Here is a 19,219-nt window from a genome sequence, read left to right as displayed (position 1 = left end):
GACTGTTGATTTTAGAATAACACCTAGAAAATTTGATACTGTTCAAGCATCTAGAGGTCACAAAAGTGGAATTATCACCCGTGATGTTGGAGACTTAACTTTAAACAAGAGGGGAATACGGACATCGTTCACATTTAGGAAAGTGAGGCAAACACCTTGTAACTGTAGTAAGTATATAATTTTGATTCTATTGTAAAATGGAATAAATCTAGTATGAAAATCTTTAAAGTTCCAACAGAACCAAGGAGAGCTTTGTTTCAATTTCTCTAATGACATTTCCCACATTTGCCTGGTAACATTCTTGCATATACTTTTCATAACCACATTAGAGTTTACATTATTTGAAGGTAGGGACTGCATCTTATTTATGTTTGTTCTCTGCAAACAGTACTTGAGCATAGTTGGATACCAAATAAATATTTTTTTATTGAAGTTACAGTTTAGAACGCTACAATTATAAGATATTGCAGGACTCCTTATTTATTGTTTTCTGTTGATAAATTGCCTTTGTGTCAGCTAGAAAAAAATCACAAAAGTAGGTTTTCTTGGAAATAGCTTGTCAAGTTTTTAAATTACTTTTCATAAACCCAAAAGGGAAGTTAGAGATGACAGATTGTTCTATAGTGAGCAGATAACTCTAGGGGACAAACAGCGGCTTCCGTCAGCTTGGAAACTTGTGAGGGAGTGAAAGAAGTACTCCACACTTTGTCAGGAGGGTGTTATATTGTGATGTCTACATGACTGTCATGACCTATGTTTCTTAGATTCAAATAAAAACCCCTTTCATTTTATAAATAATATTTTTAATGACAGTGATATAAGATCTTTTTTTATATGCTAGGGGTTTTAATTATGGGAGATATCTATCATTTGTTTTTTGGATTTAATCATAATCTTCAAAACATTTAAAATTAAACACCCTTATTATATCTAAAAGACATTATCCTGTTAGAAAACTTGAAATCTCTACTATGGCTCTTAATCTCAAGAAACTTGAAGTCTAGTTGGACAGACAAGCTAGTTTTTTTATGCAAATGTTTCTTTGTTGTGGGCATTCATTAAATGTAAGTGATCCTATAAGAAGCTCTGAATATATAGTCAGTTTACAGATTCATCTTTTGGATACTTTTGGTCAAAATTTATGGGTCTTTAAATGATAAGGGCTGCTACTCCTTTAGATAACTTAGATGTTCATAATTTCCAAGATAGTAAAATTTTACTAAGACCAATTTAGGATAACTGTAGGTATAGCGTAGTGTAATTATAATTCTGATTTAACCAACATAATGTAACCTATCTGTTTTTACATCTGTGTTTTAGAGTCCTCAGGCTTTCTGGGGCCACCCTTTTCTTAAATGTCTACTTAAAAATGTTTAGAGCTTCACTTCCTACATTAGTAGGAACTAGGTACCCCAGACCCATTTGAGGCTTTCTCCAGGGTTAGCATACTCTAGTTACTGAAAATTTCTGAAGCCATCAATGCTGCAGCCCAGTTCTATTTCTAATTGTTGTCCTGGTCTTGTCTGGGTTTTCTCTGGGAGCACTACCCTTTTACTTGGTAGAATACTACTCATGAAAAGATGTTATGTCACAAACTTTGAAGACAAAGGAAAATTATAGCATAGCAGAGAACAGGCAAGGATTTATAATCAGTATTAGCCATTATTGCAGGAACAACTTCAAAATTAATTTGAGACATTGTAAACTAAATCTCCTCCATCACATCCTCTGCTTGGTGGTGGTCTTAGGATTTGCTCGTTCTACTGAAGGCGGCAACCCAGTGCTGTCATTGAGAATGTGGGTTGCGGAGTCTCCACTGCCTGGGTTTGAATCCTGGCTTTAGGATTTATTGTCTTTGTCACTATGGGATGATTATTTAATATTCTGTGCTTCAGCTTCTCATCTGTAAAATGAATGTAATATTAGTACCTATCTCATAGTGTTACTATGAGAACTGAGATGATTCATATGAACTGCTTCATATAGTGTTTATTAAATACTTGCGATTATTTCCAAATGACATGTTTCTTCTAGGTTTTGTTCTTCTAAGAGCCCTAGAGCCCCCAAAGTCCTATTTCCTTCACCCACCAGGAGTAAAAACCTAAATCTTGTTAATGTAGCTAAATTTCTTCTGCTTCTGCCTAGCCCATCAAGATGTTTTCCTGAGTAAGAGGACCCTTAATGCCAAGATGAATAGGCATCTTCATTTTAAAGCATCCAGAATTGCAGTCATGTTTTCTTGCAAATGGGTTTTCCCCCTTCTTTTTCTATTACATCCATCATGCATATAATTATTAGACTTGCTAGGTAATAGCTATTTTTTCACTGATGAATTATAGGCTTCTTATCCCTAGTCACCAAATTTAAATTGTTTTTCTTTTTAAGAAAGCATAAGACCTTCTGGATCAGTTGGATAAAAATAAAAGGTTTATATTGCCTATTTTTTCATTAGGTTACCCTTTGGTTTGTGACAGCCAGAAGAAGGAGCCTCCTCCATCATTTCCAGAGAATGATAAAGAAGCCTCACAATTGGAGCAAGAATACGTCCATCGAGTGTATGAAGAGATCGCGGGACACTTCAGCAGCACAAGACATACTCCTTGGCCACACATTGTGGAGTTTTTGAAAGCTTTGCCACGTGGTTCATTAGTAGCTGATATTGGGTGTGGAAACGGAAAGTATCTTGGCATAAATAAGGAGTTATATATGGCAAGTAATTGTTGCTTCTGGCTTTCTTTCTACAATACTTTATTTATAAGGGTATTATCACCTTCTTCCTCATGATATGATGGGTTTCTTTTTTTAGGTTGCAGAAAGATTATAACCAACAAATTGAAAGTTAATAAATACTTACTCCATTTTACTCCCCTAGATATTTATGGGCATGCTGTTATTTGCATTTTTTCTTCCTTTAGATTCTGCTTTCTAAGAAGATTATTTTATCAGTAAAATATATTTATAAAAACTCTTTATACATTAGAACAGTTTTTTATAGAAACCATTTTCTTTGCTTAGATAGTCCTCAATATGAGAAAGCAAATACTTTCATCCATATTTTTTGTAACTGAAAGAAACTGAGGCTCACAGAGGTTATATTGTTTCCCTGATGTCATATAATATGGGAATATAAGTTGAACTTGAAACCATGCCTTTTAACTCCAAATCTAGTGTCCTTTTACTCATAGCAGAGCAACAACAACAAAAGGCTATTATGTGCTGGTGTCTTATTTTTGAAGAAACTCAGGCTGAAGCAGATTTAAAAAACTGACCATGGTTACAATGCTGAATGCAGGATATGAACCCACTTCTTGTCTGATGTCAAAGTTTCTGTTTTCAGTTGCTTAATTTCCTTTTCTGTGGACCACTCTTTTTTCCCCCTGCTGTACTACCAGGTAGGAAGATCTCTCTGCACTAGTTTATAGTTGTAAATATTCATGTCAGCACTGCTCTGTGAGTACTGGAGCTTCTTTTTCTCAAAATTAGGGTAGGAAGGAGTAGAAAATAGGAGTAGGTTAGGAAAATGAGAGCAGTATCATTCATGGGCTGTAGTAATATGTCAGATTGCTTATACTTTATTTTTACCTCATCCTAGGATCAGGGGTGTCAAACTCATTTTCACTGGGGGCCACATCAGCTTCGTGATTGCCTTCCAAGAGCCGAGTGTAATTTTAGGACTGTATAAATGTAACTACTCCTTAACAGTTAAGCGAGAACTTGGTGCTGCTGCTGGGTAGAAACAAGGTGCCGGGTCAGATAAAACAAGGTGGAGGGCCGGATTTGGCCTGTGGACCTTGTGTTTGCCATCTGTGCCCTAGGTATTGCACACCTACATGAAGGGAGAAATTTACTATTGCAATTAGTAGGAAAGGTATAGTTTATACATTCAGGTGAAAGAATAACTTCATCAAGATCAGACATTAGTATTTATATATTGTTATCATGCTTATAATTAAATTTTAGTTTATAAACAATAAGGTCTAGTCAGTCAATTTTTAAAAAAAATATTTAAAAATATGTTTATTGATTTTAGAGAGAAATGAAGGGAGAAAGAGAGAAACATTAATTGGTTGCCTCCCATGTGTGCAACTGTGGATCAGACCTACAATCTAGGTATGTGCCCTGACTGGGCATCAAACCCCCAACCTTTTGGTGTAAGGGATGCTGCTCTAACCAACTGAGCCACACTGGCCAGGTCTAATGAGTTAAGTTTTTATGTGTCACTTAAAATCATGACTCTAACCACAGTTCCAAACAAGGAGCATGCTGTCTTGTGGTGTTTTAAGGTACTGTACATAAGTGTCTCCCAATAAGTTCTGCTTTTATGCTTTCTTGATGCTAACCTGTGGCTTCATCTAGTTAGGCATCATTTGTGACAGTAAAACTAAGTTGAAGTCAACTTCACTGACTTAGTCATAATGATAAAATTTTCCTATTACTATTGAGAAAATGATTACTTGATAAACAGGTAACCAGACCAAAATCTGAAGGAAGCTGATTCAAGAAGGAATATATTTAGAAGGACTGGAAAATCACAAGAACAATCACTGTCTATTGTCTGTGTTCATTTTAACAGTGGCAGTCTGCATGTATTCCTTCCTGTCTATTATTCCTGGGGCCTACTGCATTGTCTGATCTTTAGGGAAGGTTCAGGAAGTGTTGTTTAAGTAAATGAATGAAAATTACATGTCTGGTTGTAGTTCTGGTTTTTATTTTATCAGGAAATTGAATTATTTATGAAAAAAAGGGAAATCTGCTTTTTTTAAGCTGCTGAGGCTCCCATGTGGATACTTGAACATATTTTGAACAGCCATCTTTGAACATGAAAATGTGTGTGTTTTTTTTGAAAGATATTTTTTAAAATATATTTTATTGGTTATGCTATTACAGTTGTCCCATTTTTTTCCCCTTTGCCTCCCTCCGCCTGGTTCCCCTCTTTCATCCAGCAATCCCCGCACTCTTAGTTCATGTCCATGGGTTGTGTGCATAAGTTCTTTGGCTTCTCCACTTCCTATACTATTCTTTTTTTTAAAATATATTTTATTGATCATGCTATTACAGTTGTCCCATTTTCCCCCCTTCACTCCCCTCCACCCTGCACAACCCCTCCCACCCACATTCCCTCCCTTCAGTTCATGTCCGTGGGTCATACATATAAATAAGTTCTTTGGCTTCTACATTACCCATACTATTCTTTTCTTTTTTTTTTTAAGATTTTATTTATTCATTTTTAGAGAGGGAAGGGAGGCAGAAAGAGAGAGAGAAACATCAATGTGCGGTTGCCGGGGGTCATGGCCTACAACCCAGGCATGTACCCTCACTGGGAATCGAACCTGTGACACTTTGGTTCACAGCCTGAGCTCAATCCACTGAGCTACGCCAGCCAGGGCTACCCATACTATTCTTAATCCCCCTCCTCCTCCTATTTTCTACCTACCATCTATGCTACTTATTCTCTGTACCTTTTCCCCCTGTCTCCTCCTTCCACTCCCCTGTTGATAACCCTCCATGTGATCTCCATTTCTGTGGTTCTGTTCCTGTTCTACTTGTTTGTTTAGTTTGTTTTTATTATTGGTTTAGGTGTGGTTGTTAATAACTGTGAGTTTGCTGTCATTTTACTATACATGTTTTTTATCTTCTTTTTCTTAGATAAGTCACTTTAACATTTCATATAATAAGGGTTTGGTGATGATGAACTCCTTTAACTTGACCTTATCTGGGAAGCACTTTATCTGCCCTGCCATTCTAAATGATAGCTTTGCTGGATAGAACAATCTTGAATGTAGGTCCTTGCTTTTCATGACTTGGAATACTTCTTTCCAGCCCTTTCTTGCCTATAGGTTTCTTTTGAGAAATCAGCTGACAGTCTGATGGGAACTCCTTTGTAGGTAATTGCCTCCTTTTCTCTTGCTGCTTCTAGGATTCTCTCCTTATCTTTAATCTTGGGTAATGTAATCATAATGTGTCTTGCCATGTTCCTTTTTGGGTCCAACTTCTTTGGGACTCTCTGAGCTTCCTGGACTTCCTGGAAGTCTATTTCCTTTGCCAGAATGGGGAAGTTCTCCTTTATTATTTGTTCAAATAACTTTTCCACTGGTTGCTCTTCCTCTTTTCCTTCTGTTACCCCTGTAATTTGGATGTTGGAATGTTTAAAGATGTGCTGGAGGTTCCTAAGCCTCTCCTCACTTTTTTGAATTGTTGTTTCTTCATTCTGTTCTGGTTGACTGTTTCTTTCTTCCTTCTAGTCCACTCCATTGATTTGAGTCCCAGTTTCCTTCCCATCACTATTGATTCCCTGTACATTTTCCTTTATTTCTCTTAGTGTAGCCTTCATTTTTTCATCTATTTGCAACCAAATTCAGCCAATTTTGTGAGCATCCTGATTGCCAGTGTTTTGAATTGTGCATCTGATAGGTTGGCTCTCTCTTCGTCGCTTAGTTGTATTTTTTTCTGGAGCTTTGATCTGTTCTTTCATTTGGGCCATTTTTTTTTTTTTTTTGGTCTTGATGCGCCTGCTATGTAGTGAGGGGCGGAGCCTTAGGTATTCACCAGGGTGGGACAACCAAGGTAGCAGTGTTGTGACGCTGTGTGTGCGGGAGGGGTCCGAGAGGGAACAATGGCGCTTGCTCTGCTGTCTGCCGGATTTTAGTCACTTCCTTGCTTCCCACAAGCAAATTGGGACCTTCTGGTGCTGATTCCCAGGTGGGTGGGCTTGTGTACGTTCTAGGACCCCATAGGTCTCTCCAACGAACTCTCCTGTGAGGCTGGGAGTTTCTTCAGCTGAGGCCTCGACCCTCACAGGTGTTTTCAGTTGGTGTTTTGAGGCTTTATTGCTCCGTGCTGGGGCCTTGGGTTGTGCAGTCTGTCCTGCTCCCCCTTTGTTTCACCTGGTTTATCTGTGTGCAAACGTGGGACCCCGTTCTGCTGCTGCCTTGCCTGCCAACTGCAGCCTTGCACGCACAATCCGCCCCCTCGCTGGGTCTGGCACTGCTGCCTTGCTGCAGGTCCTCTCTGCCCCAGCTTCCCAACTCTGCCCCTCCTACTGGTCTGGATGGATGTTTCTTCTTTAACTCCTTGGTTGTCGAACTTCCATACAGTTTGATTTTCTGGCAGTTCTGGTTGTTTTTTTGTTTTTAAATTGTTGTTTTTTTGGTTGTGCAAGGAGGCACAGTGTGTCTGCCTATTCCTCCATCTTGGCCGGAAGTCTGAAAATGTGTGTTTTGACATTCATGATGGGTGTGACCTGTGACATTCACTTTAGGCATTCAGATGTAGGCTAGTCTCATAATCTAAAAAACTACTAATATCACTTTATACATAATTTCTTTAGTGAAATGCATTTTTAAAATACCAGCTTGAGTTCTCATGGAAATAGTTTTATGAACTGCTTTTAATTTCTGTCAGAAGTGCATGTGGTGAATTTGTTCTTATATGATTTTAACCACACCTGGACTTACTCTTTTCTTTAATTCAAAATTTTTACATTCTAAGAACAATTTCTTTTTTAGACTTTTTCAGTTACTTTTCATTTTTATCAAGTAACTATTGGCTTTATTTTCAGAGTTAAATTTATAAGCAAAGATTTTATACTTTCAAGAGACTGACTGCCTTTAGAATAGTGATGATGACAGATGAGATGTACGTGGCCTGCCTCGTTCTCTGGTTCTCTGATTCTCGTTCTCTGATTGTTCTGGTTCTGTGTACACACATTTGGTCCCAAGGTGTTTCTTAGGCAGTTACCTAATATGTGGTATGTACTTTCTTGGTTGCTATAAATGGTTGGGATTACAAATATGGTAATAATGCCAGGAGTCTATTTATAATTATAAGAATTGGAGATATGTTTATATAGGCCTCTTCCGAATATTTCTTCTTCTTTTTTTTTTATTGTCAACTACCCTAGAAAAGGAAATAACAGAAAGGAAACTAACAATGTCAGGTACTTGTGTGCTAGTGCTGTGCTGTGTTTTCTCAGGGACATAGTTCATGCCATTGGTGTTACTGTCTCTATTTTTCAAATAGAAAAACTGATGCTCAGGCTTGACATGATGAAGGGTAAATGATATCAGGGTAAATATTAGAATCTCATTTCCAACCCCAGAATCCATATGCTGTGGTGCTCTGCCAAGACAAACTCTAAAGGCTAGCTGTGGTGACAGGGGAATACCAGACTACACTCAGACATGATAGGAATTGTGTTTGTTTTGTTGTCCACTTACTTGGCACATAATAGAAGCCTATTAATTGTTGAACATTAGGCAGGAGCTCCCTGACTGGTGTTGCTCAGTGAGGTGGGCATCTTCCCACAAACCAAAAAGTCCTCTGTTCACTTCCCAGTCGAGACACATGCCTGGGTTGTGGACCAGGTCCCTGGTGGGGGTATACGAGAGGCAACCGATCGATGTTTCCCTCACACATCAGTGTTTCTTTCCCTCTCTCTAAAAATGAATAAATAAGGTCTTAAAAAAATTTGGAAGGAGCAAGCCTGTGACTTCACATGGTTTTGTATTGGCTTGACCAAAAAGTCCATTATGTTTTTCCATATGCTGGCTCTAGTAGTGCTTAGTTTTCTTTAACTTCATTCAAAACAATATTGTTAGATTGTATTCTGACAGCTGTCATATCAGCGTGCATTAAAAAAAGTTTATCAAAATGGGTGAATTTTTATGTGGCCATTTTAATATTGAAGGTGGAAGAAAATATGCAACAATTTCAGTGTGTTATGCTTTATTATTTTAAGAAAAGTAAAAATGCAACTGAAATGCAAAACAAGATTTGTGCAGTGTATGGGGAAGGTGCTGTGACTCACTGAACATGTCAAAAGTGGTTTGTGATGTTTGCACTATTGACATTTTGGCCAAGTAATTCTTTGCTGTGGGGCTGTCTAATGCATTGAAAGATATTTAGCTGTACCTCTGGCCTCTACCCACTAGAAGCCAATAGCAGGAAGACAGCTGACACACTCAAAATCGCCAAATCAATAAAGTTATTAGTGAAAATGAAAAATGTGTTTTTTATTTTACAGAAAAAATGTAATGAACTTTTTGGCCAACCCAAAACATGAAACCAGAATATACCAGTGCTGTGTTCTGCAACCTTGAAGGAAGTGTGACAGCCTCAGGATGGGTGGACCTTAACTCAGAGTAAGGTGCCTTTAGGGTGCCTGGGTTGCTCTGCATATCTAGAATCCAGGACAAGGGTTTAGGTCCACTTCTTCTTCCATATGCTAATAGTAACTAACATTTGCATAGCATTTTTATCATTAGTAAAATATTTATTATACATTATTTTATTTGATTCTCATATTAATCCTGAGAGGTAGATATCTTTATGATAAGGAAAAACAGGCTCGGAGATATGAAGTAGCTTTCTTATGTTGTTCAGCTAGCTATTGCTGAAGCCAGAATTTAAATTTAAATCTAGATTTTAGTGTGCATTTTACTATACTTTACCTTCTTTGCCTATTTGCCTGCACTTTAAACTATATGCTACCAGTGTGATTTCCTATAATTGTATATTTTGTTAAAAGTTTTAAAAATGTATATTTTAAGAAATAAAAATAATATAGTCATAATTCAGAAAGGAAAGATATTCACTTGTTATCCTAATACCATAATAAAGCAGTTTATTGTGAGGGATGTCTTTTCAGTATTTATCCTATAAATTCTTTATATAGTTCTGTTTGCATGCAGTGATTGATGATTCATTTATATTAATATTTCCATTTTGATTTGTAGTCTTATATAATTCTTGGGCTTTATAAGTTCTAAGAGGTTGATACTGTTCCACATTTGGTTGTGTTCAGTTTGGAGCTTATTGTGAACAACGTTGTAATAAACACGTATGTTGAGACAATGTGACACAAAAGAAGAATGTGGATTCTTGAAGAGAAGAAGACTTAGGTTTAAATCCTTGCTCTACCCCTTAACTACTGCTCCCCTTGGGGCAAATTACTTATGTTCTTTGCAATGAAGTCTCCTTATTTATAAAATGGTGCTAATAATACCTAACTCGAAGTGTATTATGAGGGTAAAGTACATTAATACAAAAAATCTACATTAATACTTAGTGGTATTCAGTAAAAGGCAGTTATACTAGCCTGTTTAGCCTTTTCCATATTTTGGACCATTTTCTTAGGATAAATTTTTAGAAGAGTAATTATTGGGTCAAAAGTTATGAACAGTTTTATCTTCCTTAAAAAATTTTCGCAAAACTGTTTTAAATTGGGTAGGCCAATTTGTATGGACTGTCACTAACTTTTATGAGAGCGAGTTTTACCATGTTGTTATCACTGTGATGTACTGTGTTTTTAAAACATTTTGATACTTTGATAGGGGAAAAATAGGACCTTGTTTTAGTTTGCACCTTTGACTATTCAGTTGAATATCTTTTCATTTTTACCTGTATTTTCAGAATTGTATGTGTATGTTTTGTTGAATATTTTAAAAATTATATAGGAGTATAATTATCCATTTTAAGACCAACCAATATGTGTTTTTTTGTCATTGATCTCTACCCAACACATAGAGGTATGTGAGTCTTTCAGTATCTGTGAGTATTTGTAAATAAGCCATATTCTGTCCTGTTGTTGACATTATGCAGTATTATTAGGAAGAGCTTAAAATACTTCGCACTATCCATGGTATAAGAACTTTGGGAATTTAAAAATAGAAAGGAAAGACAAAAAAATAGTGATGATTCAGCTGTACTGTATGGAAGACTCAGTCAAAGTGACTGGAAGATGAAAGTGCAGAGCCTGCGGGAGCCAGGTTGTTCCGTGGGGACTCTTCATTAGACCCCGCGCTTTATTACTCAAGTTGCCCCACCTCTCTTGTTGGCAAAAGGAGTGAAGAAAAAGTACATTTTCTCCAATTTTGTTTGGCCGCTGTTCTCCTTGTTCTGTTTTATCTGTGGTCCTCAGATAGTAACTTTCCTCCTTTGAGTAACTATAGAGCTCTATCTCTGGAGATTTGTTTTATAGGCAAGTTTGATTTCTTCCTGTTGACTTTTAGCAAAGTACAGCAATCTGTCAGAATCAGGCATTTGAAACTTCTATTTTCATAAACTAAATTTTACTGTAAGATAAGCTAGCAAACACCAAAATCTAATATACACATTCCTTGAGTAGTATTGTCATCTTTACATTGTGACTGTTGTCTCAGTGGCACAGAATACCGATGGAGAGAAATCAAGGTAATAAGCCAGATATGTACTTTAACCTGGTAAAAGGAGCAGCTAGTTGGGAATTGTGCCACTGTTGTTACTATGGGCCCTTAGTACTTTTCCATTATAAAATACGTCAGAGGGAAATTGCTATATTTTGCCTTTGGCTTGATACCTTATATTATACCTCAGAAATGAATGCAGCTCTGGGATAGAATATAGAAGCTGTTTGATGACAATTAGAAATTGAGGAAGTTTGTTTTAAGTAAGACTGTCTTGGCAGTGTGATTTAACTCAGTAAGAATTGCTTTGACACAAAGATTCATATTCTTTCTTCTCCGATGGATTGAGAGAATCCAAATAGTCAATGTCCACTATACTGATAAGTGAATAAATATAAGCTAATTGTTAAGTGAATAAATATAAGCTTGAGGTAGCTACTTCTGTTTGATGAAATCTACTTGTACATATCATTTCTCTGTTGTAGAGACTGGGTTAAGCAGAAACATTTGGGGATAATTATTAGGTAGTGATTTAACATTTCTTAAACACTCCCATTCTTTCCTCGGTTTACACATGCACATTGTGCACATGTGTGGTCTCTGCGCACACACACATGACATTGTTAAAACTAAACAGCAGTACTGTGTACGAACTAACAACAGCAGAACTAGAGAGGAAATAGGCAGTCTCAATTCCCAGACTTCCAAAGGACTAGACACACACAGAGCGTGGGAGACCTCACCTGCTTGGGAAGGCGGAAGGATGCTGCTCACTGCCCTCAGTGTTGTCATTCCCACAGGATGGTTCGGTTATACTGACTGGTTAAATTAAATATGATTTTATGAATTTTGAATCTAGCACTTTATTCTTTATATATATATATATATATATATATATATATATATATATATATATATATATGGCTGGCACAAATAACGCCCCTTTTTACTACACAATCATAAGCATGTAATTCTATAACATAACAATATCACTTTCAAGCATACCATATGACACTTAGGTGAAATGTTCAAATTAAACTATAAATTATTACACCCATATTTTTACCCTATCTACCACACTCAGGCAGGCCTTACTTCTGCCAGACTATATATATAGAGAGAGAGAGAGAGATTAGGTGTTTAGCAGAACAAATATCAATAACTTTAAAAATGAAGTAAATTATTTTACTTTTTTATTGTTTTGGTATTTTATTTTCTGACTGTCCTAGTAATACATATTGAAAGTAAAAAGAAGCAGGAAAAATTCAGCTATTTTTCTGCTATCTGGGCCATGAGTGTGGCTTCTACAGTAATGAGAGATACCTTAGATCCTCTTATTTGTAGATCCCTAAAAGACTGTATATGTTTATGGGATAGTTTCCACTTTAGTGTGTGATATTACAAAGAGATCTAGATTCTGAATGCTGATCAATTAGATGCCAATTAGGACCTCCCATTTATACCACTGTCATTGGTTTCCACTCACTAATTTGAGGCCTGTTTGATACCTGTTCAGGTAATGAATGCTGTCCTATGAATGATATATTCTGACTTTGTACTAGCTGTAAGAATTGATAATATCATAATTTTAGACCATTTCACAATGAATATGAAATCTGTCTCATAACTTTATGGTCAGGAATAAATTAATTGCTCTTAGTTTTTCATGACATTTAAGTAAGATGTTACAATTTTCTTTCTCTGTTATAGATTGGTTGTGACCGTAGCCAAAACCTTGTGGACATTTGTAGAGAGAGGCAATTTCAGGCCTTCATCTCCGATGCACTGGCGGTACCAATCCGCAGTGGGTCTTGTGATGCCTGCATTTCCATTGCTGTTGTTCACCATTTTGCAACAACAGTAAGTATTGTGTTTCTCTTTCCCAGAACTTGTAACTCAAGTGGCAGGAAATGTGGATTTCACTGGTTTGGACCCTGTACTAGCTTGTCTTTCCTTCCCTTTCTCTTGTTGTCACATTTTGCACTGTTTGCTAAAAGAATCTGTGGAATGGAGTTAGATGGGAGTTATACGAGGGGGGACCCCCAAAACCCTGAATTTATTGATAAAAAAATTGTGTATTTGTTCTTACGTGTTTAAACTTTGGTCAACTTCAAAGTACTCTCCATTTGATGCAATACACCCATTGAGATGTGTTTTTTTTTTTGTTTTTTTTTAATGTCAATATTCTTTTTTTTTTTAATTTATTGATTATGCTATTACATTTGTCCCTTTTCCCCCTTCCCTCCCCTCCACCCTGTACCCCCCTCTCCCACCCACGTTCCCCCCCCTTTAGTTCACTTCCATGTGCAATTCTTATGAGTTCTTTAGCTTCTACCTTTCCCGTACTATTCTTGCCCTCCCCCTATCTATTTTCAACCTACATTCTATGCTACTTATTCTCTATACCTTTCCCCCCCCTCCCCTCCTCCCACCCCCCCCTGTTGCTAGCCCTCCATGTGCCCTCCATTTCTGTGGCTCTGTTCCTGTTCTAGTTGTTTACTTAGTTTCTTTTGGTTTTGCTTTAGGTGTAGTTGTTAATAATTGTGAGTTTGCTGTCCTTTTACTATACATGTCTTTTCTTTATCTTCTTTTCTTAGATAAGTCCCGTTAGCATTTCATAAAATAAGGGCTTGGTGATGATGAACTCCTTTAATTTGACCTTATCTGAAAAGCACTTTATCTTCCCTTCCATTCTAAATGAGAGCTTTGCTGGACAGAGCAATCTGGGATGTAGGTCCTTGTCTTTCATGACTTGGAATATTTCTTTCCAGCCCCTTCTTGCCTGTAAGATCTCTTTGGAGAAATCAGCTGACAGTCTGATGGGAACTCCTTTGTAGGTTACTGTCCCCTTATCTCTTGCTGCTTCTAGGATTCTCTCCTTCGTTTTTTACCTTGGCTAATGTAATTATGATGTGCCTTGGTGTGTTTCTTCTTGGATCCAACTTCTTTGGGGCTCTCTGAGCTTCTTGGATTTCTTGGAAGACTGTTTCCTTTGCCAGAATGGGGAAGTTCTCCTTTATTATTTGTTCAAATAACTTTTCCACTTGTTGCTCCTCCCCTTCTGGTACCCCTATAATTCGAATGTTGGAACGTTTAAAGGTGTCCTGGATGTTCCCAAGGCTCTCCTCGATTTTTTTTAATTCTTATTTCATCATGCTTTCCTGCTTGGTTGATTCTATCTTCCTTCTGGTCCACTGTATTGTTTTGAGACTCAGATTCCTTCCTTTCTCTATTGGCTCTCCTCCGCGTATCTTCCTGCATCTCTTTTATGGTAACCTGCATCCTTTCATCTAAATTGCGCCCAAAATCAACCAATTCCGTGAGCTTTCTAATCACCAGCGTTTTGAACTGTGCATCTGATAGATTGGCTATTTCTTGGTCGCTCAAAAGGATGAGTCCTGGGGGACTGATCTGCTCTGTTGCACACATGTCTTATGTCTTTCCCTGTCTCTCCTTTTTTTTTTTTTTTTTTCTGGTCTGGTCGCTCTTGTTAAGGTGGGGGGCGGAGCCTTAGGTGTTCACCGGGGCTGGGGCCCCAGTCGCTAGATTGTGACGTTATATGTGGGGACGGGGGCGGGAGGGAATCAATGGCGGCAGTTCAATTCTCCTGGGCCCAGACCTTTCCCGGGGCTCCTGGGCTGCGAGCTCTGCCCTGGTCCACAATCGCCACCTCACTGGGTCCGGCAGCCGCAGCTTGCGTACTCAGGGTCCACCGCTGTGTTCCTGCGCCCCGATGGCTGTCGCGCCGATTCCGCGCCAAATTTCCCCCGACCTCCGTGCGCTGCCGACCCGCGCCAGCCCCGCGGCCGCTCGGCTCGTTGTCTCCTACCAGTCTGGATGTACGGGTCTACTTCAACTTCTTGGCTGTCTGACTTCCATTTAGATGAATCCCCTGTCGGTTCTGGGTGTTATGCTGACTGTATTTTATTGTTGTTCTAATTTGGTTGTGCGAGGAGGTACGGTGCGTCCACCTATTCCTCCATCTTGCCGGAAGTCTAAAAATCGAGATGTTTTTTTCCACTGCTCAAAATAGTGTTTGAATTTGTGGATTTTGATATCTCTTACAGTAGTGCCTCAGTACTCATCGTTAATTCATTCCAGAACTTGTGACGAGTATTGAAACTGATGAGTACTGAGCAAGTGATGAGTGATGAAGCATTTTTTCTTGAGGGGCAGTGTTGTGACTCATACAAGTTCTAGAAAGTGCGATGAGTCCCAAGCAAGCACAGAGCACTGAAACATTTTTTCTCATGAAAATGCACTGATTACAGGGTTTGATAAGTTCTGAGGCCAACAAGTACTGAGGTATGACTGTAGCACTTCTGCTGTTTTTTGTTTCACCGCTTCCAAAATGGTGAAATGTTTCCCTTTAAGGACTTATTTCATCCAGGTAAACAACAAAAATGTCACTCGGGGTGAGATTGGGTGAATAGGGAAGGTAGGGCACAGGGGTCATGCTATTTTGGTCATAAACTACTGAACACTCAGCATGGTGTGGGCAGGTGTGCTCGTAAGTCACCCATCATGAAATGGACAAACACATTGAAACAGTATTCAGAAAAAATTCACTGAAGCCAAAGCAGCCTCTTATAATAATACCATCAGATACAGATGGGTTCCTAGAACACTCACCTAGTGGGGGAAGCCTGTACTTACAAGGGGCCCACCCTCCAGAAGATAATTCCAGATTTTGGGGGGTTCCCCCCTGTACTTAGTTAAATTGAAGCCTGATGGGACTTTATGCTTTTATTGCTTCATGTTTCTGCCTTTTTCCTATCTTGAGTCTTACTCATCTTTAAATTGTTTTTCACTATATCATTATTTTTTAATGTCCAGTGTTTATAATATGAGAGTCAGAAGCGCTTTCTCCCAGACTCAAGTTTGTAAATTCTCAGTTGGCTTTTGAGGCCAGCAAGGATGCTTTTTCTTGCGTAGTTTGGTTTCTAGGAAGACTTCATTCAGATCTTCAGTGGTCATCTGACCAAGTGAAATTATGTTCTTCATCTTCTCCATCTCTTTCTCTTTTGCTCAGTCCTGGCCTTTGAGAGAAACAAAAACTCAGCAGTTTTTCACATCTCCTTGTTCTTCAGTATCCACCAGGGCAGGGGTCCCCAATCCTTGGACCATGGACTGGTAGCAGTCTGTGGCCTGTTAGGAACCTGGCCATACAGTAGGAAGTGAGCAGCTGGTAGTTAGGGAAGCTTTGCTTGCATTACTGCCTGAGCTCCGCCTCCTGTCTCCCTGCCCACCCCCTTCCCTGTCTGTGGAAAAATTGCCTTCCATGAAACCAGTCCCTGGTGCCAAAAAGGTTGGGGACCACTGCACCCCAGGGCATTATATTTGTCCTCTGGCCCAGGAACCTTCAGGTCATTAAACTTCTCAAAGCCGTCTACCAAGACATCCTTTGCTACCCTAGCCTTGTAGTAGGCCTAGTTGATAGCACATGGATTCTCAGGTAGAGTAGCCAATCTGGAGGTGAGGATCTCATTTCAGGAGTTCAGGGAGCTAGCAGTGGCCTTCTATTTTCAAAGTATGTCCCCAGAAGCTTCTCAGTCAGTGTTCTTTATAGCAAGTTTTCACCCAACCATCCCAAGATCCTTCAGACCTTGGTGGCCCATGGTCCACAGCAGCCTACTCATCTTTAAGTACTGCCTGTAAGACTAAGAGAACACCAGTGCTGTGCCTCTTAAGTACACCCTTTCCCCAGCCTCTGAGCCTCCTCTCCATTTCCCATCCTTTTTTCTCAACTCTCACTCTCTTCCCTAATAGTGGAATCTCACTTCCTTCCCATTCTGTTTTTTCTCTTTTCAAAATTTGGGTATCTAACTGGCAGTAGTATGTCACTTATGTATGTAGGTATGTATGTATGTATGTATATATATATTTTAGCATATATATTAAGTAATCTCAGTTGTTGTACTCATGCCTTTAATCAGTCACATATGCTCCTAATTTTAAAATAAGGGAATTTTATATTTTTATAGGGAAAAAATCTATTTTTCCTGGATGTCAGTGATTTCTTCCCAATCTAAGTGATACCTTTATAGATGACCCTGTGTGGTGTCACCAGCAGTTTCAGTTTATCTTGTGACCTTCACTGAATTCAAAACAAAACAAAATGGAAAACCCTCTATGCCTCTATTTTATTAACAGAAATAAAAATTTCTTTTTCCTTCCTTCTTCAACACTGTTTTATGGCCTCTCAATCACAGAACAAAATTCCCTTTACGTTTTTTTCCTTTCTTTAAGTTTTATATAAGATATTTTGTTAGATTTTCTAGGCCGTTTATCTTAATTGAAAACAGTCCTATATTCAGTTATATTTCTCTGTTTTGTCTTTCTCCTCCCGGCTGATAAATGGCAACGTGTTTTTTTGCTAGGAGCGCAGAGTGGCAGCTCTTCAAGAACTTGTTCGGCTCCTGAGACCTGGTGGGAAGGCACTCATTTATGTTTGGGCAATGGAACAAGAATATAATAAGAAGAAGTCCAAGTATCTCAGAGAAGACAGAACTAGCCCAGAAAAGAAAGAGGAGATCAGCAGTGATACGTCAGTGCAAGAAATGCTTGTGGAGCAAATGCCTGGTATGGGCAATCAAGATTCAGCATGCTCTGTCCCCTCCATTAATAACTTTCAGAACGGAAGATGTAATTCAAAGAAAGGTGCTAATTCCAAGCTGCCTATTCACACTAACAGGACTTCTTTTCATTCTCAAGACTTACTCGTTCCATGGCACCTTAAGGGAAACCCTGGTAAAGAAAAATCTATTGAGCCATGTGGTCCACTGGGAACCCATGATGCAAGTCCTGTGTTTCATCGCTACTACCATGTGTTCTGTGAGGGAGAGTTGGAAGCTGCCTGCCAGGCTCTAAGCAATGTCAGCATTCTGCAGAGCTACTACGATCAAGGGAATTGGTGTGTGATTCTTCAAAAGGTCTCATTGTCCCTGTGAACTCATTATATACAGGAAAGAAATGCTCAGCTCTCTTCTTTTTTTTGAAAGGAGAATAGATTAACTGGGTTTTTAAAGAGAAAACTTGTGGTTAGGTACCAAAGGAGTGCAGCTGAGAGAAATTTGACATAGAGATTAGTTAGGAAACATTTAGTCTACTACTATTGCTGATCTCATTTTACCCATAAACATAGGGAGGAACAGGGATGGTTTTTTAAAGTGATTTAAATTGTTTATGAAGTATTTGGGATCCTGGGGTAAATGTACAGCATGTTGAAGATAAACTTTTTTTATAAAATGTTACGAAATAATTTAATTTTGTAGAATCATAGTGAAGAAATCATATAACATTTTAATAAAGAAAATTCCTTTCAGAAGAAAATTATCTGAAATTTTATCTGATTGTTAGCTCCATAAACAACCACTGTGTCATCACATCTGACCAGTAAAGGGCTTGACACATAGTGGGTGCCAGTAATTTTAGCCAATCAGATAATATCTGTACATTAGAAGGAGTTTCATCAATAAACACTTACTAGACTTCTGTCTACCAGTTACTCTTTTCAGCACTGGGAGGGGAGCAGTGGACAACAATGGACAAAGTCCTGGTCCTCGTGGAGCTTAGGTTTTAGAAGGAAGACAGACAATAAGCAAATAAATAAATAAATGCTTTGTGCCAGATAGTGATAAATGCCATGGTGGTGGGGCGGGGTGGGGGGAAACAGGAGTGGAATTTCACCTGGCAACAAAGATTATTTTAAAGGGCTAAAGTAACTACTAATATTACTATGAGTTAACTGGTATTTCTAATGCTTTGATCTAGGTGTTAAAGGCAACCCAAATATGCTCTTTTAACTCCTTTAATTTTAAAAAAGATTTTATTTATTTATTTTTAGAGAGAGGAAGGGAGGGAGAAGGAGAGAGAAACATCAGTGTGTGGTTGCCTCTCATGTGCCCCCTACTGGGGACCTGGTCTGCAATCCAGGCATGTGCCCTGACTGGGAATCCAACCGGCAACCCTTTGGTTCACAGACTGGTGCTCAGTTTACTGAGCTACACAAGCCAGGGCAAAACTCCTTTAATTAAATAGAAAAAGTTAGAGTTGTC

The 19,219-nt window shown here is 38.5% G+C and overlaps 1 protein-coding gene and 1 pseudogene across 3 annotated transcripts in view; one reads left to right on the top strand and one right to left on the bottom strand.

The window, feature by feature from the left end:
• ALKBH8 (alkB homolog 8, tRNA methyltransferase) overlaps positions 1-18,489 on the top strand; it is a 78,133-nt gene extending 59,644 nt beyond the window's left edge. For all 3 annotated transcript variants that reach the window (XM_045839902.1, XM_045839919.1, XM_045839910.1), the window contains 4 exons: positions 16-167; positions 2,453-2,709; positions 12,873-13,022; positions 17,543-18,489. In XM_045839902.1, coding sequence (XP_045695858.1) covers positions 16-167; positions 2,453-2,709; positions 12,873-13,022; positions 17,543-18,112 — 1,129 coding nt within the window. In that variant the 3' untranslated portion in view covers positions 18,113-18,489. The remainder of the gene's footprint in view (positions 1-15; positions 168-2,452; positions 2,710-12,872; positions 13,023-17,542) is intronic.
• LOC123817345 lies at positions 16,038-16,750 on the bottom strand (annotated as a pseudogene).
• Positions 18,490-19,219: the final 730 nt, after the last annotated feature.

This window comes from Phyllostomus hastatus, unplaced genomic scaffold (genome assembly GCF_019186645.2).
Source record: "Phyllostomus hastatus isolate PE091 unplaced genomic scaffold, TTU_PhHast_1.1 phas_contig_113, whole genome shotgun sequence".
Classification (NCBI taxonomy): Eukaryota; Metazoa; Chordata; class Mammalia; order Chiroptera; family Phyllostomidae; genus Phyllostomus; species Phyllostomus hastatus.
This window is presented reverse-complemented; position numbering and strand designations above follow the sequence as displayed.